The sequence below is a fragment of the Theropithecus gelada genome, chromosome 11 (genome assembly GCF_003255815.1).
Source record: "Theropithecus gelada isolate Dixy chromosome 11, Tgel_1.0, whole genome shotgun sequence".
Lineage (NCBI taxonomy): Eukaryota > Metazoa > Chordata > Mammalia > Primates > Cercopithecidae > Theropithecus > Theropithecus gelada.
In genome coordinates this window covers 89,945,213-89,968,401 of record NC_037679.1, presented here as the reverse complement: position 1 = coordinate 89,968,401, position 23,189 = coordinate 89,945,213, and the positions used below count along the sequence as shown (strand labels likewise).

The 23,189-nt window shown below is 48.1% G+C and overlaps 1 protein-coding gene across 1 annotated transcript in view; it reads left to right on the top strand.

Annotated features, from left to right (window-relative positions):
* Positions 1-2,213: 2,213 nt before the first annotated feature.
* Positions 2,214-23,189, top strand: part of STX2 (syntaxin 2) — a 50,174-nt gene continuing 29,198 nt past the window's right edge. Inside the window, exons 1-3 of the mRNA XM_025402419.1 lie at positions 2,214-2,415; positions 14,704-14,778; positions 20,432-20,531. Coding sequence (XP_025258204.1) covers positions 2,386-2,415; positions 14,704-14,778; positions 20,432-20,531 — 205 coding nt within the window. The 5' untranslated portion in view covers positions 2,214-2,385. The remainder of the gene's footprint in view (positions 2,416-14,703; positions 14,779-20,431; positions 20,532-23,189) is intronic.

The following is a 23,189-nucleotide window of genomic DNA, read 5'->3' as shown; positions in this document are numbered from 1 at the left end:
TCTTCTTTCTTTAAGTTTTTTAAACATTTATTTATGTATTTATTAGAAACAGGGTCTTGCTCTGTGGACTCGGCTAGAGAGCAGTGGCAAGATTACAGCTTACTGCAGCCTCCAATGCCTGGGCTCAAGCAATCCTCCCACCTCAGCCTCCATGTAGATTTCATTCAGCGTTAGTGTTTGGCTGTTATAATGGTGTTTTGAACCCACTGTTGTGACCTGACTGATGTTTTGACCTCCAAGACACCTTGACTGCATATGTATGTATGTACGTAATATGAACAAAAATGATAAATTACATATTGTTCACAATTTCATTTTTTTCTCTGGCAGGATAAGGAAAGTTTTGAAGTTGGGCATGGTGGGCTCATGCCTGTGGTCCCTGAGCTTTTGGAGGCTGCAGTGGGAGGATTGCTTGAGCCTAGGAGTTCAAGGCTGCAATGAGCTATGACTGTGCCACTGCACTCCAGTCTGGGAGACAGAATAAGATCCTGTCTCAAACAAACAAACAAACAAACAAACAAACAAACAGTTTTGGTTGCCAATTCAACAGCATCCAGCTGCTGCCAATATTATTATACGTTTTAGAAAAATCCACTGGGGGAGAGGGAGAAACGAGGGAGGGGCCAGTATGTACCAGAGAGGGAGAATGAAAATGGTGGTGGCTGAGGCAAAGAGGCTGAAAGAAAAGTGCTTGCCCGTTGCAGGGTCCAGGAGGAAGTTCAGGGTATGGAGAGAAAAACTGTATCTTTTTTTTTTTGGAGAGGGAGTCTCACTCTACTGCCCTGGCTGGAGTGCAGTGGTGCAATCTTGGCTCACTGCAAGCCCCACCTCCTGGGTTCAAGTAATTATCATGCATCAGCCTCCTGAGTAGCTGGGATTACAGGTGCATGCCACCACACCCACCTGGACAACTGGCCGTCAAGACCTTCCATCGGGTAACAGAACCACATCACACCTAGAACCAAGTCCAAAACGTCCTGTTTTTTACTGTGTAGCCTGTTGCTCTCAACAGATTTCTTAGCGATGCCTTCTGGTCAGACCAAAGCCATCTCCTCCAGGAGGCAGTAAAGACTTTAACCTTGTTTAAAAAGAAGTCTGGCCTTGCCTTCTCCTCTTGGAAGGCAATCTTTGTTTGCCTGAGAGTCTTCGCCTAGCCAGAGAGTAACAGTGTGATTTATGGTGGGGGCTTAGGGTTACATGGATATCACTTAACCAAGAAGCTGAGATCAACCATGAGAGCAATCAAACCATCCATCAATCACGCACGTGCAATAGAGCCCAGTAAAAGTTCTGCAAATGACTGGCAGTACTTTGTGTGTATGACCACACATCAGTGTAGGGCGAGTAATGAGGCCTGACTACACAGGGAGAGGACCAAGGGAGGACCTCGAAGCTCCACGCTGTAATTCCCAGACTTCCCCATCTGCCCTTCTTCCTTGGCTGATGTTAATCTGTACAATTTCCCTGCTAAGAAACCATAGTTGTGAGTACAATAGTTTTTAGTGAATTCTGTGATTCCTTCTAGCAAATTATGGAACTTGAAGGTGGTTTTGGAAACCGCTAGAACTTGCCGTTGGTGTCGGAGGTGATGGTGGTCTTGGGGACTGTTCCGCCAACCTGTGTAGTTCACCTAAGCTCCTGCACCTTCGTGACGACCTCTCTGCCGGTTCTTCTCTGTGTCCATGCCCTTATTTTCTTTTCTCATTTATCATGTATTTGTCTATGTCTGTATTGCCTGTTTCTCCTGCAAGAACTGCATTCCAGGGCTGGGCCTGCGGGCGCTCTTCCCGTTGCCGCCCCCTACCATGTTATGCTCCTTAAGCATCACGTGTGGTCTCCTCTCCTTCATTCACACCCGAGGCTGGGCGTGGACACTTAAAGGGAAGGTTCGGCATATGTATTACCCAAAGCTGCACCCCGCACATTCCGGGAGCTTTGCTCTTCGTCACTATTCGTTGAATGCTCTACATTGTAATAAATAAAATAACGAGTGTGAAAGCATAAAAGCAGATCAAGAAGAGACAAACAGCACTTATAAGCGGACCGGCCAGCCTGGGGCTCCGCCGGGCCCCGCCCCTCCCCCCGAGGCCCCTCCCCTCCCCGCCCAGGCCCCTCCCCTCCCGCCTAGGCCCCGCCCTCCAGGCCCCGCCCCTCCGGGCTCCCGCAGGAAAGCGCCGCCACCGTGTGGGTGGGTGCGGGGCGCGGCGCGGGCTGGGCATGCGCAGAGCGCGCGGGGCGCGGTTGCCGTGGCAGCGCCGGCTCCAGGGAGGGCGGGCGCGGGGCCGGGATCGCGGAGCCTGAGGTGGCGACCGGAGAGCCCGCAGCCCGGCTGGAGGCAGCTCGGGACAGGCTTGAGCGGCGGGGCGCGCTGCCCGGCCGGCGGGGATGCGGGACCGGCTGCCAGACCTGACCGCGGTGAGCGGCAGCCGCGGGTAGCGGTTCAGGCCCGGCCGGAGCGGGGTCTGGAGGGCGGGCGGGGGCTCGGGGCGTCTTGGGCGGGGCTCCGGGTGGGTCGCCAGGGCGAGGATCTCGGGCGTTCTGGGGCGGGGGCTGCGGGCAGAGTCTCAGGGAGTCCTGAGCCGGGGTTCCTAGTGGGGCCCCCAGGGCGGGGGTCCCGGTAGTCCTAGGGTGGGGGCTCCGGGCGGGGTCCCCAGGGCGGGGGTCTCGGGGAGTCTTAGGGTGGGGGCTTCGGGCGGGGTCCCCAGGGCGGGGATCTCGGGGAGTCTTAGGGTGAGGGCTCCGGGCGGGGTCCCCAGGGCGTGGTCTTGGGGCGGGCGGGCTGGGGGCTCGGAGGGGGCGGGGGCCTCGGGGAGTCCTGGGCAGGCGCCCCGGGTGGGGTCCCGAGGGCTGGGGTCTTGGGGAGTCCTAGGGTGGCAGCTCCGGGCCGTGTCCCCAGGGCGGGGTCTTGGGGCTTCCTGGGCGGAGTCCTCAGGGCGGGTTGGGGCAGGAGGAGGGAGCCGAGAAGGTCCCGGCCTCGACCCTCTCTCCAAGCGGGACTCCCTGTCCCCGTCACTCCGCCTGGCGGATTCTCTCTGGCGCTTTGCTTACCCAGCCGGAGCCCACCGGCTTAACCGTGGTCGACCCCGCGGTGTCCCCGCAGCGGGCTTCAGCCCCGGGGAGCAGGCCGGGTCCCTTTGGTCGCTGCTTTATTCCTGGGGCTTCACACAGGACCCTGCACCAAGCGGGAGGCAACAGATGGGTGTGACATGTAGGCGCCTTAGAGTGCTGGGTGCTTGCGGTGGGGTGAGCAGGAACAACAGAACAGCAGCTCGTGTCTGATCTCCGCAATAGTTTGCTTTGGGAACTGGGACTGTGTGTGTTGACTCTGAACACACGTAACGCGCCAACAGCCGAGCACACAGCAAATTATTTACTTTAGCAAGGGAAAAGCAGGTCACTAAAAATTTTGGAAGGATTTTGATGCATTCTACACGTGTAAAGGTAACAGAACTGTGCATGGTGCAATGACAGCGAAATGATAGCGATGGTCGTGCACTTTCCAAGCTTATCTAACCCAGGACAGCTTAGGCCAACAGAAGTAATTATGACTTTTCCCCTTTACAGCACAGGTACTAACTCATGCTGCGTGTGTGCACAGATACAGCCCCTGGTCTCTAAATTGTTGGCGGCCTCAGAACAGGGTTGCTAAGGCCACAGCCCTACGGCACCCATTGCATGTAATGAATTATTCTCTCTCCTCTTCTGCTAGAATGGAGCTGTTATGTACCCCCGAGTGGGAGAATAGAGAAAAGAGCCACTTAAATAATTATCTGTGTTCTGTGGTTCAGATGAGGAGCTCTGGTTGAGAAAGGCAATGATTTCATCCTTAGGATCATAGAAATTATGCTTTATATTCATTCCAAGGAAGTTTCTTCACAGTGATTTTTCCTTTTTTGTTAATGGACAAATATTCCCTGTGGTCCGCAGATCAATACCATTTTAAACACAGCAAATTATAGTTGCATTGTCTTGCTCGGTAGATTATCTTTCAGTGCCGTGTTGTAGTAGGAGCTCAGATATTTATTTAATGAAGAAAAGCCGTGGCTCATGCCTGTAATCCCAGCAGTCTGGGAGATTAGGGTGGGAGGATCACTTGAGCCCAGGTATTGGAGATCAGCTTGGGCAACATAGGGGGACTGTTTCTCAAAAGAAATTAAAAAATTAGCAGGCCAGTCGCAGTGTCTCATGCCTGTAATCCCAGCACTTTGGGAGGCTGAGTTGGGTGGATCACTTGAGGTCAGGAGTTTGAGACCAGCCTGGCCAACATGGCAAAACCCTGTTTTGTAAAAATACAAAAATTAGCCGGATGTTGTGGCGCACGCCTGTAGTCCCAGCTACTCTGGAGGCTGCGGCAGGAGAATCGCTTGAACCCAGGAGGCGGAGGTTGCAGAAAGCTGAGATCGGGCCACTGTACTCCAGTCTGGACGACAGAAAGAGACCCTTTCAAAAAAACCAACAAAACAAAACACACACAAAAAAACTATCCAGGTGTGGTGACTCGCACCTGTAGTCCTTGGTACTCAGGAGGCTAAGCTAGGAGGATTCCTTGAGTCCAGGAGATAGAGGCTGCCATGGGCCATGATTGTGCCATGCCACTGCACTCTAGCCTGGGTGACAGAGTGAGACACTGTCTCAAAAAGAAACACAAAAAACAAAAAACAAAAAACTTAATGTCACTGAATGTGAGAGCTGTGACTATTTTAGCAAAAGATAGCCAAATTTATATGTTGGGGAATCATGAGAAGGTACCTTTTCTTGGCTTGAATAGCAAAAAGCAAATAAGCAATTATTTGTCACTCAGTTTCTATATATCCCAACCCTTCCTGAAACAGTAGAACATGTCAATCAGTTTTGTTCTAGAATGGCAGAGCTAGAAGTCAGCTCATCTACTTCAATACCATCCTGCTTTAGATACAGCCACTGAGCAGTCAGAGAGGAAATCCGTGGAAGTTTCCACTTCTGGAGTTTCTCATCTTGGGCAAATAATTTTTAAACCTCTCAAAACTTTTTCTTGTATGTAAAATGGGGACGGTGGTATCGCTCTTGTCCACCTCATAGAGGGAGTTATGAAGCATAAAATTATCTAATGTGTGAAGCTCTGGGAGAAGGTGGGAGGGAGGAAGTGCTATGTAATTATAAGTGTGATTAATATTTACCAGATTTTTTTTTAGGAAGTTATAGAAAGCAGCCTTCTGGCTGGGCACAGTGGCTTTCACCTGTAGTCCCAGCACTTTGAGAGGCTGAGGCGGGCGGATCATTTGAGCTCAGGAGTTCCAGACCAGCCTGGGCAACATGGCAAAACCCTGTCTTTACAAAAAACATACAAAAAATTAGCCAGGTGTAGTGGCGCATGCCTGTGGTTCCAGCTACTCAGGAGGCTGAGGTGGGAAGACTGCTTGAGCCCAGGAGGCGGAGGTTGCCGTGAGCCGAGATTTTGCCACTGCCCTCCAGCCTGGGGGACAGACAGATTGAGACCTTGTCTCAAAAACAGAAAAAAGAGCAACCTTCTCCCTAGTATAAAATAGTAAGTTAAAACTGAATTTGAAGTTTAATAACTTTTAATATTTAAAAACCCGTCTTAAGGTTACCAGATACAAGTTTAATTTCTCCCCCCAGGAAATGCGTCCTTTCCAAGTAGTTCGTAGAGTAGTTGAATGTGTATTCACAACCATGCTTCTAAATGGCTGGTGTTTTTTTTTCTAGGTAAAGTTTAATATTTTGTTGATTAAAATGCCTCATCTACAATGTCCACATTAACAAAATATTTGTGATGCTTCCAAAAAGTTTATTTTATTAGCTATTGAAGCTTGTTCCTGAGAAAAATGTACCTCTGATAATTACATGGAAAGGGCTTAAAAATTAATTTGCTCAATATAATTTGTGTTGACAGATTTAGTTTCTAACCAGTGATTCTGTTTTTGAGCAGCCAGTCATTTGGGCATAGAAAGTTTACGTGACTTGGTCCAGATCTCCTAGACTCTAAATCCAGGAAGATATTTCTGATTTACAGAAAGTAAAAGACTCGCCCGTCCAACAGGTACTTGAGTGTCAGGCCTCCAGCAGATCATGTGCTGGGTGCAGAGAGATACAGCAGTGAACTGAGGGTGGGTGCGGTTGGTTGCATGCAGACTGGGGAGGAAGAGTGACCAAGGTGCAATGAAATTCACTGTAGGACGTAAGCAAAACGGAATAGCTGTTCTATAAGATAACCACCCCAAACGTATTTTGATTACTTTTTTAAAAAAAGTTTATGCGCCGGGCGCGGTGGCTCAAGCCTGTAATCCCAGCACTTTGGGAGGCCGAGACGGGCGGATCACAAGGTCAGGAGATCGAGACCATCCTGGCTAACACGGTGAAACCCCGTCTCTACTAAAAAATACAAAAAACTAGCCGGGCGAGGTGGCGGGCGCCTGTGGTCCCAGCTACTCCGGAGGCTGAAGCAGGAGAATGGCGTAAACCCGGGAGGCGGAGCTTGCAGTGAGCTGAGATCCGGCCACTGCACTCCAGCCTGGGCGACAGAGCCAGACTCAGTCTCAAAAAAAAAAAAAAAAAAAAAGTTTATGCACATTGATACCTTTATTATATTTGATATATATATATATGATATATGTATTTATTATAGTGAAGAATAGAGAAACCACACATTTCATCTGTGGGAATTGTTTGCATGATAATAAACAGTGAATATACAGTAGCTATGTGTTGTTCTTAATTGACCTAAAAGAAATGAGAACATTATTTTTCATCCTGGTTTCAAGCTGGTGAATTGCAAATATAATCTCTTTTTTTTTTTTTTCCCTTTGAGACAGGATCTCGCTGTGTCGCTCAGGCTGGACTGCAGTGGCACGATCACGACTCATTGCACCCTTGATCTCCAAGGCTCAAGCCATCCTCCCACCTCAGCTTCCTCAGTAGCTAGGACCACAGGCGTGTGCAGCCAGCACATTTTCATACTTTTGTAGAGGTGGGGTTTCGCTGTGTTGCCCAGGCTGCTCTTCAACTCTTGAGCTCAAGCAATCTGCCCACCTTGGGCTCCCAAAGTGCTGGGATTTCAGGCGTGAGCTACCATGCCTGGCCTGCAAATATAATTTCTTAAAGGGCGGAAAACACTGCTCAGATATTTTTAAAAGTGATTTTTTGAAAGCTTATGTTTGCCCATGTAGTGCGGAATGTTGCATAGTGAAGATTCAGGTTCCAGTTGATAAAATAAGATTAAGAGATTTCATTGGAACTTAAAATACTAAGAATTTCATATATGAACATAATTTTATATATGCATATATTTATAGTTTAGAATTTCATAATTTATGCAATCCTGCCGAATTTTTGTATTTTGTGTGTTCTCATACAAACAGTTCCTACAGTTGGAGTGTATAGTTTCTCTATTCTTAACTATAATAGGTTTATTCATTTATATATCTAAACATGTCCTTTGGTTTGAAGAGCAAAATCTGTCCATTTTCACAGATTAATCACTTCTTGTTTTTAACGTGAGGTCTATTCTGAATGTAAGGAGCAGCGACTCTAAGAAATAACTGATCCCTGCAAGAGCTCCCCGGGAGCCCAGACCTGTTGCCCTGTGGTGGCAGCATTCGCTCCTGCCTCTGGACTGATATGCCCCCTCCTCCCTGCCCTGGCAGGTGCTGCTCCCTTTTCCTCCCTGCCCTGGCAGGTGCTGCTCCCTTTGTCTGAACCACTGGACTTCTCCCTCTGCACCTTCTCTCTTGCCTTGTACCTTTTTTTTTTTTTTTTTTTGAGATAGAACCTTGCTTTCTTGCCCAGAATGGAGTGCAGTGGCGTGATCTCAGTTCACTGCATTCTCCGCCTCTAGGGTTCAAGCAATTCTCCCGCCTCAGCCTCTCACGACACCCGGCTGATTTCTGTATTTTTAGTAGAAGCGGAGTTTCACCACATTGGCCAGGCTGGTCTTGAACTCCCAACCTCAGGTGATCCACCCGCCTTGGCCTCCCAAAGTGCTGGGATTACAGGCATGAGCCACCACACGCAGCCTCGCACCTTTTTTAGTCTCAGGTTAGGCATCACCAGGAAGCCTTCCTGCGTCCCCTTCCTCGCGTGTTCCCAGAGATGGCCCATCTTGTCTTGGGGCATTCTGGACACAGATGCAGTCCTGTTTTTTCCTGCACCCTTTCCCCGGCTCTTCAACCTTTTCAGGGCAGATGCATGTTGTCATTTGTGCTCTGAAGCCTCAGTATTCTGCATGGTGCCTGATCCATAGCACCTGCCAGGTATTTATTGAGTCAGCGTGTTTCCATTTGAATTTGCCCATGGTAAGAAAAATATAGATGCCACTGGAATCTGTTGTCTTCAAGGCCTTTTGGTTAAAAGGGACAAAAACCCATCACCTAAAGCAGAAAAGCGAGATTTATTAAAAAGCAGAGTGGGTCTGGTGGGGTGGCTTATGCCTGTATTCTCAGTACTTTGGGAGACTGAGGTGGAAGGATCACTTGAGGTCAGGAGTTCTAGATCAGCCTGGCCAACATGGCGAAACTCCGTCTCTACTAAAGATGCAAAAATTAACTAGGGGTGGCGGTAGGCACCTATAATCTCAGCTACTTGGGAAGCTGAGGTGAGAGAATAGCTGGAATCTGGGAAGTGGAGGTTGCAGTGAGCCAAGATCCTGTCACTGCACTCCAGCCTGGGTGACAGAGTGAGAATCCATCTCAAAAAAAAAAAAAAAAAAAGGTCGAGTGATTTCTCCCAGACTTGAGGGCACGTAGTACCCTCAGCCCCATGAGGGATGGAGTTAGGACAGAGCGAGCCACCGAGGTCCTTCCTGTCCTTGTGTCGTGGCCATTTTGTGCTTGCCAGGCCTCAGTCTGTGTGTGTCTCTGTTTCCATTTCTTGCCTTCTGTCATTTGTGTGTACTTTCCCACTCTCCTCCCCCTTGTCTGTGTCTGCCCTTTTCTTGCTCTTCATTCATTCATTGACTCATTCGTTGACCTGGTCATCGCTGACTGGTGGCTATGTGCCAGGTACTGCTGTGGGCCGGATGCCTGCGTTGTGAAAAGGCAAGTCCTTGCTCTCATGGAACCTGCAGCTGGGAGATAGACAGCAGCTAAGCAGATGAGCCCATGTCTTTCGCAGTCCTTGCTGTGAGGGAATAAGCAGGGTGAGGGTGTGGGTGTGGCTGCCTTGGCCGGGCGGGTCAGGGGGCTACCCCGTGAGCTGAGCTATGGATAAGAAAGTGGCTGTGGACAGGGCTGGGGGAGGGCGCCCTGGGCAGAAGACACAGCAAGTCCAGAGGCCCAGAGTTGAGAATGAGGTCATGCAAGGGACAGAAAGATGCTGTCAGTAGTGAGTGAATGGTCAGTAGTAGGCGGAGGTGAGACGTGAATGAGCTGGAGAGGTTGGCTGGAGCCAGATCATGTGGGTTTCTCTTCATCTTCACGACCTGATGTAAAGGGGCTGTCCCCAGCTCCCAAGTTTAAATCCTCTCTAGTTCAGGCTCTCCGGGCTTCATCATGTCAGTTTTGATCCTTATTCCTTGGGTGAGATCATGGGATGGGCCCTTGGTAGCTCAAGAGTAGCCTGGCAGTGTCTTATGTCCACGTGCCGTGCTGGGGGCATCCAATTTATTGCAACTGCTTTGGAGAGCAATTTGGCATTGTTTAGTGAAGCTGAAGATGCTTCAGCCCCATGGCTCATGGTCCTCTCTCTGCATATGTGCGTGTGTTCCAGAAAACCAGCCTGCCATGCACGTGCAGCCGTGTAACTGTGGTTTGTTACATTGTTGGTAACGGAAAAATGTTAGGGACAATAGGAGCCTGGATGAATAACACATCGTGGCTTTTTATGTAAAGGAGTGTACGCAGCAGGTAAGATGAGTGTATGAGGTTGACCCATATGGTGTGGTTTCACCTAACACTAGAGCGATATATGCTGAGTGGAGAAATCTGAAAGTATAGCTGAGAGGAAAAAAACCAAAAAAACAAAAAAAATGATTAAGTTGCAGAGGCAGGCTGGGTGCAGTCACTCACGCCTGTAATACCAGCACTCGGGGAGACCAAGGTGGGAGGATTGGTTGGGCTCGGGAGCTCAAGGCCAGCCTGGGCAACATGGCTAGACCTCATCTCTAAAAAAAATATGTGTACCTGTAGTCCCAGCTACTCAGGAGGCTGAGGCGAAGGGGTCGCCTGAGCCCAGGAGTTCGAAGCTGTTGTGAGCTCTGATCACACTACTGCACTCCAGCCTGGGTGATAGAGCAAGACCCTGCCTCAAAAAAAAAAAAAAAAAAAATTGCATAAGTATAACACTACTTACTAAAGTCTAAGTGCCTGTTAAAAAGTATTTATATAATAATAATGGGAACAAGTGTTAGTAAAAATACAAAAAAATTTAAAACAGTGTAACATTTTATCGTGGGTATAAAAGTGTAATTCACCATACACAAATATGAGAGAGTAGGTTACGTTTAGCACCATAGTTACACACTGGCCCAGAGTCAGCATTTACTTACTTGTTTTTTGAGACAAAGTCTCTCTCTGTCACCAGGCTGGAGTGGCACCATCACTGCTTAGTACAACCTCAATCTCCTGGGCTCGGGGGATCCTCACAAGTGTGAGCCACCACACCTGGCTGATTTATGTATTTTTTGTACCAAAAATGGGGTATCACCATGTTGCCGAGGCTGGTCTCAAACTCTGGAGCTCCAGTGATCCTCCCAGTTAAACCTCCCAAAGCGCTGGGATTACAGGCATGAGCTGCCGCACGCGGCCAGCTTTTACCTACGTTTAGTTACAAGTCTTTTCTTTTTCTACCTAAGTGATTTAATTGTGAAAAATAAGTCAAAGTATTCTAGCAACATAGTACTAAAACCACTGTGTCTATGTCAAGGTTTGTAATTTATTTGTCTACAGTTACTATTTGTGTAGAAGTTCCTTAGCATGTGTGTGTGAACAACATGCAGAAGAAAGCCAGGATTCTGTCCAGCTTTGGATTCTGCCATTTGTGATAGTTCAGCTTCTGTTGAATTATAAATGATGAGTGTTCCAATGACTCTCTTTTCTGTTACACAGTTTCTACACCACGAAGCTACCTGCTACCTGTTCCTGACAATAGTATTCACACGGGGGAGTTGTGATTTTACTATAATGCTTCTTTTTTTTTTTTTTTTTTTTTTTGAGACGGAGTCTCGCTCTGTCGCCCAGGCTGGAGTGCAGTGGCCGGATCTCAGCTCACTGCAAGCTCCGCCTCCCGGGTTCACGCCATTCTCCGGCCTCAGCCTCCCGAGTAGCTGGGACTACAGGCGCCCGCCACCTCGCCCGGCTAGTTTTTTGTATTTCTTAATAGAGACGGGGTTTCACCCTGTTAGCCAGGATGGTCTTGATCTCCTGACCTCGTGATCCGCCCGTCTTGGCCTCCCAAAGTGCTGGGATTACAGGCTTGAGCCACCGCGCCCGGCCTATAATGCTTCTTTTAAGGAGACTTCTGTTAACATGTAACAGAAATGGAATGCGGATATTTAAATGTTTATCCTGTACTTTGACACTTGGGAAATCAAGTATGTCATATAGGAGAGTATTCCCTGGCTTTTAGTAAACGTTTGCCACAAGTGGTTTGGTTATTTACAATGAATACCCTCTCATAATCATGGCTGTTGTACAGCTGTTGCACTGTCTCAGCTTGAAAGACTGAACGTGGACATTCATTGAAGATGAGAATAATGTAGCTTAGGGATAAAGCCAAAAAGATTGCTTTGGTCATTTTTTGTTTTTGAATGGAAAAGCAAAGACAGTATTATTGGGTCTGTTTCCTGTTATCTGATCAGTTTTAAGAGTTCCAGGTAGAAATAAGACATATAAGTCAAGGCTTAGGAATAAGAAATAAGACGGTAGAGGAAACATATTCCAGTCATGTGGATCTTTCCTGGTCTACAGGTAGAGAACCACATTGTTTACCAGCAAGCGAATGACTCGGAACAAAAATCTGCCCGTGCCATGGGTTCAGAGTGGAGGAGGACTGACGCCACACCACTGTGGGGGTGCATTGCACAACATGGGACAGTCACCATGGGAGAGGAGGACTGAGCCTCTAGTTGTTTACACCACGCCACTGTGGGGGCCATCGCACAGCATGGGAAGGTCACCATGGAAAGCGACTTGCTTTCACAGGGAAGCGTGGTGCTGGGGAGCAGTGAGATGGGTGCAGCCTCTTTGCTGGAGCCGCAGGTGCAGTCTCCACAGTAGCATCTGCCTCGTGGGATTTGCCTCAAGATGGTCTTATGGTGTGGGGTAGGAAGTGGTGGGAAGAGGCGGGTGTCAACCTAAACAGACAGGCTGTGGCTTGACCATTGTTAAGCCTGGGTGATGGGGACAGTGAGGGCTCACCCATAGTATTCCTTCTACTTTTGTATATGTTTACAGTTTTCCAAATAAACAAAAATGAGGTGACCTTGAATCTAGAACCTAAAGTTACTGACAGAGCAGGGAGGTGTGAGATGCCCTGAGAGCCACGTGGCACCTCCAGGGTGGGGTGAAGCACTTTTATGGCCCCGGGCTCAGGGCCACAAGCGCAGTCTGCAGCTCAGTTTCAGCTCTCCGCCCCTCCTCCCCACCCCCTCCATGGGTATTTGGGTGACTGCACAGTCAACGACTTAACGTGGTCATGCTTCATTCCATCATTCCTGGCCCTGCACCTCTGAGACTGCACAGCTGAGAAGACAAGGCAGATAGCCACAGGGAAGCAGTGAGACCCCGGGCCCAGCTAGTGGGATTTAGTTTGCCCAAGTGAGCGCTTGGAGACAGGGAGGGAGCAGGCTGTGGGCCCGAGAGGCGGGGCTGGCACACACGGGAATAGATCCTCTGTCTAAGAGAGGGAGTCCCTGCAAGGGGAGTCTGTGGGGCCTGGCCTGCGTGGCTGGTGGGGCTCCGCAGCACAGCTCCTCCCCCATCCCATCTTCCCCCAGGGCAGAGTGTGTGGAATCACAGCCACAGGCCGCTTCTGCTCTGCCGTCCCTGCCGAGTGATCCCTGCACTGTGTTTCCGCCTCCTCACTGGCAACGTGGGGCCCATAAAACCAATGAGAACATGTGTGGAGCGTGTTTCAAATTGCCTGCCGCTTGTGCGCTGGCACTAAAGGACAGCTCTTATTCTTTTTAAGAGGCTCAACATGGTACCGCTGTTAAGATGGGGAGTTTTGGAAAGTCAGACGGACTGGCTTCACCTACTGGTTTGGCACCGCTTAGCTCCGAGACCATAACCATTGAGCATGTGCTCTACTCTGAAGTAGCCATGCCAGTACCTGCCTCATGGCGGGGATGGGGGTGTGGTACCAGGAGGATTGACAGATAACACACCTGGCCTGCCTCCTGCAGACCCTGGGCACTGACACTCAGTATCTTCAGCCGTTCTTTTTTGGTTTTTAGAGTGGTGTGGGATCCTGGAGAAGAGTGTTAGACTATGTGGGGTCTGTCTTAATGTTAGTTTCTGCTGCTTGTCAGTTGATTGCCATTTTGTCGTGAAGTGCTTCTTTGCTTAGAATGACAAGTGTACGGGCTGGGTGCAGTGGCTCATGCCTGTAATCCCAGCAATTTGGGAGGGTGAGGTGGGCGGATTGCCTGAGCTCAGGAGTTCGAAACCAGCCTGGCCAACATGGTGAAATCCCGTCTCTACTAAAAATACAAAAAAATTAGCTGGGTGTGGTGGCAGGTGCATGTAATCCTAGCTACTCAGGAGGCTGAGGCACAAGCATTACTTGAACCCGGTAGGCGGAGGCTGCCGTGAGCCAAGATCTTGCCACTGTGCACTCCACACTCCAGCCTGGGTGACAGAGCTAGACTTTGTTTCCAAAAAAAAAAAAAAAAAAAAGAGTAGGGACTAGAAGTAATTTCAAAAGCCTTTATTGGTTTATATATTAATATGACCCGTGAAAGTAGTGTTACCTTATAAAACTGATAAATATCTTATCCTTAGGGTCTTCCGATGGAGATGGGAGAATACTATCTCTATTTCATGGACAAGAGGCAGAGACTGAGACAAGCTAATGGGCTGCTGGGGAGGAGGCTGGAGCCCAGGTCTTCAGCTCCTGATCAGTGGTCGTTCTTCTGGATGATGTTGGGGTTTTGTTTTGTTTTGTTTTTGTTTGTTTTTAGATACAGGGTCACTGCAGCCTCAACCTTCTGGGCTCAGGTAGTCCTGCCACCTCAGCCTCCCAAGTAGCTGGGACCACGGGCATGTGCCACCATGCCTGGCTAATTTTTTGTGGAGACAGGGTTTCATCTTGTTGCCCAGGCCGGTCTTGAATTTCTGGACTTAAGCAAGCCGCCCTCCTCAGCCTCCTAAAGTGCTGGGATTACAGGCGTGAGCCACTGTGGCCGGCCAGTGTTTTTACTGTTTATGGAAAATATGCAACACAAGCAGGTTCGCTTCTTGAAGGTGAAACTGGCCTGTGTGATGTTGACTTACATAGTGAGAACTAAACGATTCTAAGCAGCTTAGTTCTGAGAAAGCCACCCCTTGCTTCTGTCCAGGTCTTGCACCTTCCCGGCTGCTTCAGCCAGGATCTGTTCTGTTGAAAATGTTGTGGAGTTCAGCTGGGGTAGATAGTGGTGGCTGCTAGTTTGTTACAATTTGGTGCTCTAGTGAGTTGAGATCTTGTGGGTATTGAACTGTTTTTGTATTTCAGTTCTCTATTTGTGCCTACATAAAAATTTTAAAAATCTAAATTTTCCATTTTTCATTGTAGTGTAGGAAGAATGATGATGGAGACACAGTTGTTGTGGTTGAGAAAGACCATTTCATGGAGGATTTCTTCCATCAGGTAAGAGCGTTTAATGAAACCCAATCATAGCCTGCCTACCTGCCCTCCCTCCCTCCCCCTCCCCCTTTCTCCTTCCCCCTCTCCTCCCTTCCTTTCCTTCCTTCCTCCCTCCCTTCTTTCTTTTTCTTTTTTCTTTTTCTTTTTCTTGTTTTTGGAGACAGAGTCTCACTCTGTTGCCCAGGCTGGAGTGCAGTGACACAATCTCGGCTTACTGCAACCTCTGCCTCCCAGATTCAAGTGATTCTCTTGCCTTAGCCTCCCAAGTAGCTGGGACCACAGGTGCGTGCCACCACGCCCGGCTAATTCTTTTTTTTTTCATTTTTAGTAGAGATGGGGTTTCACCATGTTGCCTAGGCTGGTTTCAAACTCCTGAGCTCAGGCAATCCGCCTGCCTCGGCCTCCCAAAGTGCTGGGATTACCGGTGTGAGCCCCCGCACATGGTGGCTTTCTTCTTTAAAGATGTACACCAATATGATTGTGCATTTTATAATAATATTTGAAATAATACTTCAGCCAATATTTTTAAAAGTTGTTTGAATTACATAAGTTCTCTGGAATTTTTAGTATGATCACAATGTTAATATGAGAAAAATGCGAATCATCGTTCTGGTGCAGTCCAGGAGGGAGTTGGGTGCGGATGGTGGAGCTGTGCACGCGGCCTCCGCGTGTGCTGGGGCCAGGCCTGCAGCGCCCTCTGCTGGTGGGTGCCCGCTTCTCCCACCCGGCGCTGGCTGCTGCAGGAGCGCCTCCTCCTTGCAGGCTGCCTTTGGGAGGTCCTGCGGCGCCCCTTAAGAGAGTTTTACAGAGGCCTCCCTGCAAGACCGGCAGTGTCTCAGAACGAGGACTCCTTGGTTCTTCAGGAAGTGGTGGTTCCGGCAGCAGAGGTGGCACCTGGCTGAGGCGCAGGGGTCAGGTGTGCGTGGCTCCCACCAGCACTGCCGCCCCTCCACTGGTGGGAGTGAGTCCTGAGGGCAGGTGCATAGAGCAGAGGGCTCAGGGTCTGAAATCGGTGACTGATCAGCTGTATATGAGCTCAGGTAGAAGACTCAGAGGAAAGTCACTGGTGACCCAGTGGCTGATATTTTAAGAGGTGGCAGCCTGCCAGTGCTGGGATCCTGTCTGAGGTGTGAGGCCTCCCCCTCCTGCTTATCTCCCCAGCACAGCTCTTGGGCTTAGGCCCTGCTGAAATTCTCAAACCTAAGAACTATCTGATGTAATGTTGCATAATTTCAAATTTTTGAAATTGAGTCACAGAACAAATACATTGACCTTGTAAAACGTGAAGGAACGAAAACACATGTCCAGTGGGTTTTTAATGACGGAACCTTCGTTGCAGGACTCGCCTTGATTATTGCAGGACTCGCCTTGATTATGCTGAGTCTCATGGGATAGTTTCACTCGACAGCCTCAGCTGGCCTAGCAGTGCCTGGATTTGAACATTTTAAGAGGTTTATAAAAGTATATGGAAAGTTATTAGTTTTTCAGACTCAATCAGAATTTCTTGAATATCTCACATAAGCCTAGTCACTGGTTTTCTAGTATTTGTTAGTTGCTACTGTTATCTAAAGGAAAAAAACATGAGATTAAATTTTAAGCTACAAGGAAGTTCCTTTAAGGTACAAAGGAGTTAAGATGCTCGGATTTCCTGATTTCACTTCTTGGAAATGAGACTTTTAAAATTGTCTTTAGCCTTCCTGGCCCCTTTGTCAAATTGTTATTTTTCCAATTTTATTCCTTTTACTTGGTTGCTTAACTCCATGCAAGTTCTTTGTAAAAATGTATTTATTTTAAAGAATCTCCTGCCATTAAGTGTTGCATTTAATAGAAAAGTTACATAGTGCAGGCCGGGTGCAGTGGCTCATGCATGCCTGTAATCCCAGCACTTTGGGAGTCCGAGGCAAGTGGATCACCTTAGGTCAGGAGTTCCAGACCAGCCTGGTCAACATGGCAAAACCTGTCTCTACTAAAAATACAAAAATTAGCCAGGCATGATGGCGGTGCCTATAATCCCAGCTGCTTGGGAGGCTGTGGCAGGAGAATCACTGGAACCCGGGAGGCGGAGGTTGCAGTGAGCTGAGAACACACCACTGTACTCCAGCTTGGGTGACAGAGTGAGACTCTGTCTCAAAAAAAAAAAAAAAAAGAAAAAGAAGAAGAACAGAAAAGTTAAGTTGTGCAATTCACTGACTGCCATTAAGCTGTGGTCTTTGTCTGTCTGGTGCCAGTCTGTCTTTGCTGCTGGCGTCTCGGGGCATGTGGGAAACAGGTTACTCGTGCGTTAGGAAGGCTTGCCCAGTGCTTGTCCTCACTGGGTTCTAACTTAAGCTCAAGCTTTCATTTGTTAAATAGTCAATTTAGTTTGCACTTAATTTCTGTGAAATGACTTCCTAGACAAATACAGAAGCAAGTAATGTTTGTTAATATAAACTCATTCTGATCTTCAATATCACATAGAAGTTTACAAGAGAAATGGATTTCACATGGCGAGTGTTTGGTTAACACTAGGGAGCCTTGTTTCTGCGAAGACGATTTATAATGGAGCCAAAGGCCCCCCGTGCTGTGTTATTCCCGGACATAAAATGCTAGCTGGCACCATTCTCTCTCGGTGCCTCTCTGGGTGCGGGTGTGTAGCCCTGCAGTTTCCTGTTCCTCTGGAGCCACACGGGGGCTTGGAGTTAGCAGCGGTATATATTGCAGAACTCTCCAAGAGTTAAAATAATGTTTTTTTTCTTTTACTTTCTAACATATGTGTATTACTTTAGAAACGGTAATTTTGCTTTCTTTTCTTGAGACGGAGCCTCGCTCTGTCACCCAGGGTAGAGTGCAGTGGTGTGATCTCGGCTCACTGCAGCCTCTTCCTCCTGGGTTCAAGCAATTCTCTTGTCTCAGCCTCCTGAGTAGCTGGTACTACAGGCACGCCACCACGCCTGACTAATTTTGTATTTTTAGTAGAGACGGCATTTTGCCATGCTGGCCAGGCTGGTCTTGAACTTTTGATCTTAAGTGATACGCCTACCTTGGCCTCCCACAATGCTGGGATTACAGGCGTGAGCCACTGCCCCTGGCCTGCGTGATTCTTTAATACTTAGACTTTTCAAATCTGGTCTGGGGCTTGGCCTAGGAGTCCTTGGGGTCCCTAAGATCCTTTCAAGAGGATTCTGTGGTCAAAGCTCTTTTCAAAGTAATACTAAGATGATCATTGCCATTTTTACTCTCTTAGACTGCACAGTGACGGAGTTTCTCAGAGCCAACACACCAAACCCAAGAGTATCTGTGATGATCAGGGTGCTTTCTATTAAGCTAGACATTAGATTTACAAAAAGTGCAAATCACTGCCCCTGTTTCCACTGATTTTTTGGAGATCTATTTTTTCACAGGAATGTGTTATTTATGTTGACATGTGTGTCAGTTTCCTGCTGCTGCTGTAACAAATCACTGTGGTTCAACAACACGTTTATCACCCCCTCCTAGTTCCAGGGCCTGGAGAAGCTCAGGTGCTGGCAGGGCAGAGCTGCGAGCCTCCTGGAGCTGCCTTCCTCTCCAGCTTCCGCAGGCGGCCTGTGTTCTTGGTTTTCCTCCACCTTCAAAGCCATCACTCCAGCCACTGTTTTCATGATCACGTGTCCCTTTTCCAACATTGGTCCTCTTGTCTTGTCTTGTAAGGACTCCTGTGGTTCCATTGGGCCCACCCAGATAATCCAGGGCAGTCTCAAGACTCAACTGGATCACATCTGCAAAGTTCCCTTTGCCGTGCAAGGCGACATATTCACAGACGCCGGGATTAGGACGTGGATTGTGCCACGACATGTAATGGTTAATAATTCTTTCTTTTTTTTTTTTTTAAGAGCAAGATCTTGCTCTGTTGCCCAGGCTGGAGTGTAGTAGTATAATCACAGCTCACTACAGCCTCAACTTCCTGGGCCCAAGTGGTCTTCCTGCCTCAGCCTCCTGAGTGGCTGGGACTGCAGGCATGCACTATTGTGCCCAGCTAATTTTCTTTTCTTTTAGTTTTTGTAGAGATGGGGTCTCTCTGTGTTGCCCAGGCTGGTCTTAAACTCTTGGCCACAAGTGATCCTTCTGCCTTGGCTCCCAAAGTGTTGGGATTACAGGCATGGGCCACTGTGCCTGGCCTATAATTACTATTTTAAAATGAGGAAGGAGGTAGGAGCTGGCAGCAGAGCATCTTGCTTCAGGGCTCACCTTGCTACTTCTGTAGCTGGATGTCCCTCTACTGCTGTCTTCTAAGAACACTTACGACTTTAACCCATTTATGCCTAGTGTTCCATTATTGGAAAGCTAAGCTTGTGCGAGTTATTTATATCCTAGTGCTCAGGGTCATCGCCAAGGTCTGATTTTTCACACACACAAATTGTAGCCTCTAGCATAAATGGGTTAATGAGGACCGACCTGGAGAATTCAGGATAATTTCCCATCTCAAGATCCTTAGTTTAGTCACATCTGCAAAATATCTTTTGTCCTATAAGGTAACTCACAGGCCCAGGGATTAGGACCTGAACATCTTTAGGGTCATTTTTCAGCATGACATAGAGGTTTTTGAAGATAATGTTATGACTCCATCTAGATAAATCTTGCTAATGATACATTACATTTTGAAACACATATTGAATTTAAACATTTAGAGGTCAAAGATAACAATTATGAAGGTTTGGCTGTGTGAGCTGTATATAATAAGAGTATTATTATTATTATTTTCTTTTTTTTTTTTTTTGACAGAGTTTTGCTCTGTTGCTCAGGCTGGAGTGCAGTGGTGCGATCTCTGTTCACTGCAACCTCCGCCTCCTGATTCAAGCGATTTTTGAGCCTCAGCTTCCTGAGTAGCTGGGATCACAGGTGTGTGCCACCTCAGTCGGCTAATTGTTGTATTTTTAGTAGAGAAGAGGTTTCTCTATGTTGGCCAGGCTGGTCCCGAACTCCTGGCCTGAAGTGATCCGCCCACCTTGGCCTCCCACAGTGCGGGGATTACAGGTGTGAGCCACTGTGCCGCATGTTTTATGGGCTTACTTCCTGGTTATACTGAAAATGGGTATTAGTAGTAGTACGCTTCTAATTGGCCCCGTCTGTGTCATGCTTGGGACTTGACTAGAAATTTTTACAGCCTGATAGGTTTTCCTGGTGAATGGTGATTGGTACTGCTTTAGGTATGAAGGCAGAAATATTCATAGGTATATCTTTATTTTTTAAATTTAATGAGACTGCCGGGTGCAGTGGCTCACGTCTGTAATCCTAGCACTTTGGGAGGCCGAGGTGGACAGATCACGAGGTCAGGAGATCGAGACCATCCTGGCTAACACGGTGAAACCCCGTCTCTACTAAAAATACAAAAAAAAATTACCCGGGCGTGGTGGTGGGCGCCTGTAGTCCCAGCTACTGGGGAGGCTGAGGCAGGAGAATGGCTTGAACCCGGGAGGTGGCGCTTGCAGTGAGCCGAGATTGCGCCACTGCACTCCAGCCTGAGCGACAGAGCGAGACTCTGTCTCAAAAAAAAAAATTATATCAGTGTGAGAATGGGAGAGGCTTTTTATTTCTTATGTGGTAATTATTTATTTCCCTCCTTTATTCTTCCCCTTTTAGGGCATGAAAGTGGTCACAGATTTGAGTTTGCCATGCTATAATGACTCTCTCTCTCTCCTAGGTTGAGGAGATTAGAAACAGTATTGATAAAATAACTCAATATGTTGAAGAAGTAAAGAAAAACCACAGCATCATTCTTTCTGCACCAAACCCAGAAGGAAGTAAGTTGTTGGTTTTAACAACAAAAAGTTTGTCTGTCTGTGTGTCTCTCTTGCTGTCTGCAGCACAGGCCTCGACTCTGGCTTCACGTTAGATTCAGGGGCGTTTGTACGAAATGCTGATAAGCTAGAGAGTCTGAGGCGTTTGGCCTGGGGCGAGCCAGGGCGTCTGTATGGTTTGTTTTGAAGCTGCCCGTGTGATTCTCATGGGCAGCCTGAGTGAGGACCACGGATGGATCAGATCCTAAAGAATACATGAAAGTGGCTTCGCAGAACTTAGGAGCCACGATTAGACCACAGGTCAGCAAGACAGCACTTTATGTTCAGAGGGCAGTGAATCCGGGATTGATTTGGAAAACAGTACTTGTAAGAGCAGAGTGAAATAGGAAGACACACTGAGGTGACTCTGAAAGTCTTAAGGAGGAGCTTTTGTATGGACTGTGCTGCGTTCAGTGCCTGTGGAGGATGGCACAGAAGAAATGCTTTTTTTTTCTTTATCTGCTTCACATTTGCTTCCTTTTGAATCTGAGGCACACAGAAGAGTGAAAGGAGCTCAGTGGAAGCAGCTGGAGAACCTGGATTTTAGTCCCAATTTGCTTCCCCACGGTATTTGCATCTCCTCATTGGGAGAAAAGACATGATTTTATTTTATTTATTTATTTATTTATTTTTTGAGACGGAGTCTTGCTCTGTCGCCCAGGCTGGAGTGCAATGGCGCAATCTCGGCTCACTGCAACCTCTGCCTCCTGGGTTCACGTAATTCTCCTGCCTCAGCCTCCCGAGTAGCTGGGACTACAGGCGTCCACCACCATGCCCGGCTAATTTTTGTATTTTTAGTACAGACAGGATTTCATCATATTGGCTAAGCTGGTCTCGAACTCTTGACCTTGTGATCCACCCGCCTCGGCCTCCCAAAGTGCTGGGATTATAGGCATGAGCCACCGCGCCCAGCCATATCTACTTTAAATGTCATTTTCTCTGTTTGTTGTTGGTATATAGAAATACAGTGATTTTTGCATATTGGCCTCGTACCCCTTGCCTAATCAGTTATTAATTTTAATATCCTCTGTAGCTAATGTTGGATTGTCTTTGTACCCAATCGTATCATTGTGAATAATAGTGACTGTTTTTTCCTTGCAGCTCTTATGCTTGTTAGTTTTAACTGACTTATTTAGCTGACCTCCAGTACAGTATTGAATGGAAGTGGTGATGGGGGCACACGTATTTTTGGTCTTGGAGGAAAGTTGCCAGCAAATACATTTTTTGTTGGACTATTACTTAGTGTAGCCGTACGTTGAAAAAATAAAGTAGTATTAAATTGAAAAAGAACGCATTTTAAAATTGTGTGTGCCTTGTAAAATAAGGTTCTGAGCCTCTGTTTGTGCCTTCTCAGTGGCTCAGAAGCGTGTTTCCCAACATGTTTCTGGAGCCGCCCTCTCATGAGCTAGTCCGTGCCGCCAGGGTGCTGCGGCCAGATCCTTCCCGGGACCTCTTCGTGCCGTCGCCCAGCCCCTCTTGGGAAGTTGCAGTAACCTTAGAATAATCAAGGCTCTGAGAAGTCTTCCTAGAAGGAAGCCTGTTTAGCTTTGTTTAGTGTTTCACACATTTATTTGCCCGTAGGACCTTTTATGTCCCATCTGTTAACATCATGCTTAATGCTTAGGGAAATTCTATTTGAATAAGTATCAGCATTTTTTTTGGAATAATTTACCTCCAAAACATTTTTGCTGCCAAGTCATAGCAGATAGAATATTTTTTGAGTAAATTTAGAACTGTTACTGTTTGATGATAGTCCCTTTGGGGCTCTAAAGAAAACCGTTGCTTTTTTGTCTTTTGTTTTGTGACAGAGTGTGAACCAAAATGTGGGCAGCAGCCTCCAGCCGCTTCCTTGGTTGGTCTTTAAAAAGCAAAATGCAGTGATTCCCCTCTCCCAATGACGGGCCTGGGATAATACAGAGAGGGACAGGCTCTTGGCCTTCCCGCCCTGTTCCTAAAGAAAGAGGGGAGGGTGGGAGGGAGGAATGGGGACTACGGTGCTCCGCCTCCCCCGTGTCTCCCCATCCTCGGGCAGGCGCCCTGCTTAGGTCCTGGTGAGCAGGCGATTCCCAGGCTGCTGCCCTCCCGTCAACCTCAGGACCTGGGGCAGGGCTGGGCATGGCGGCCGCCAGGTGGCGCCAGAGGCAGCCGGTCCCGGGCGGGTCCCCGGTCCTAGCACCGCGCGCGTCGCGCCACCTGCAGCCACGGATCCCAGGGCAGAGAGGTGGACGAAGGACCTTTTACCTGCATTTTTCTTTTTTCACTTTCTACTTTTGTATTATTTCTTTTTTCTTTTGTATTAAAAGAGCGTCGGCCGGGCGCGGTGGCTCAAGCCTGTAATCCCAGCACTTTGGGAGGCCGAGACGGGCGGATCACGAGGTCAGGAGATCGAGACCATCCTGGCTAACACGGTGAAACCCCGTCTCTACTAAAAAATACAAAAAACTAGCCGGGCGAGGTGGCGGGCGCCTGTAGTCCCAGCTACTCGGAAGGCTGAGGCAGGAGAATGGCGTGAACCCGGGAGGCGGAGCTTGTAGTGAGCCGAGATCCGGCCACTGCACTCCAGCCTGGGTGACAGAATGAGACTCCGTCTCAAAAAAAAAAAAAAAAAAAAAAAAAAAAAGA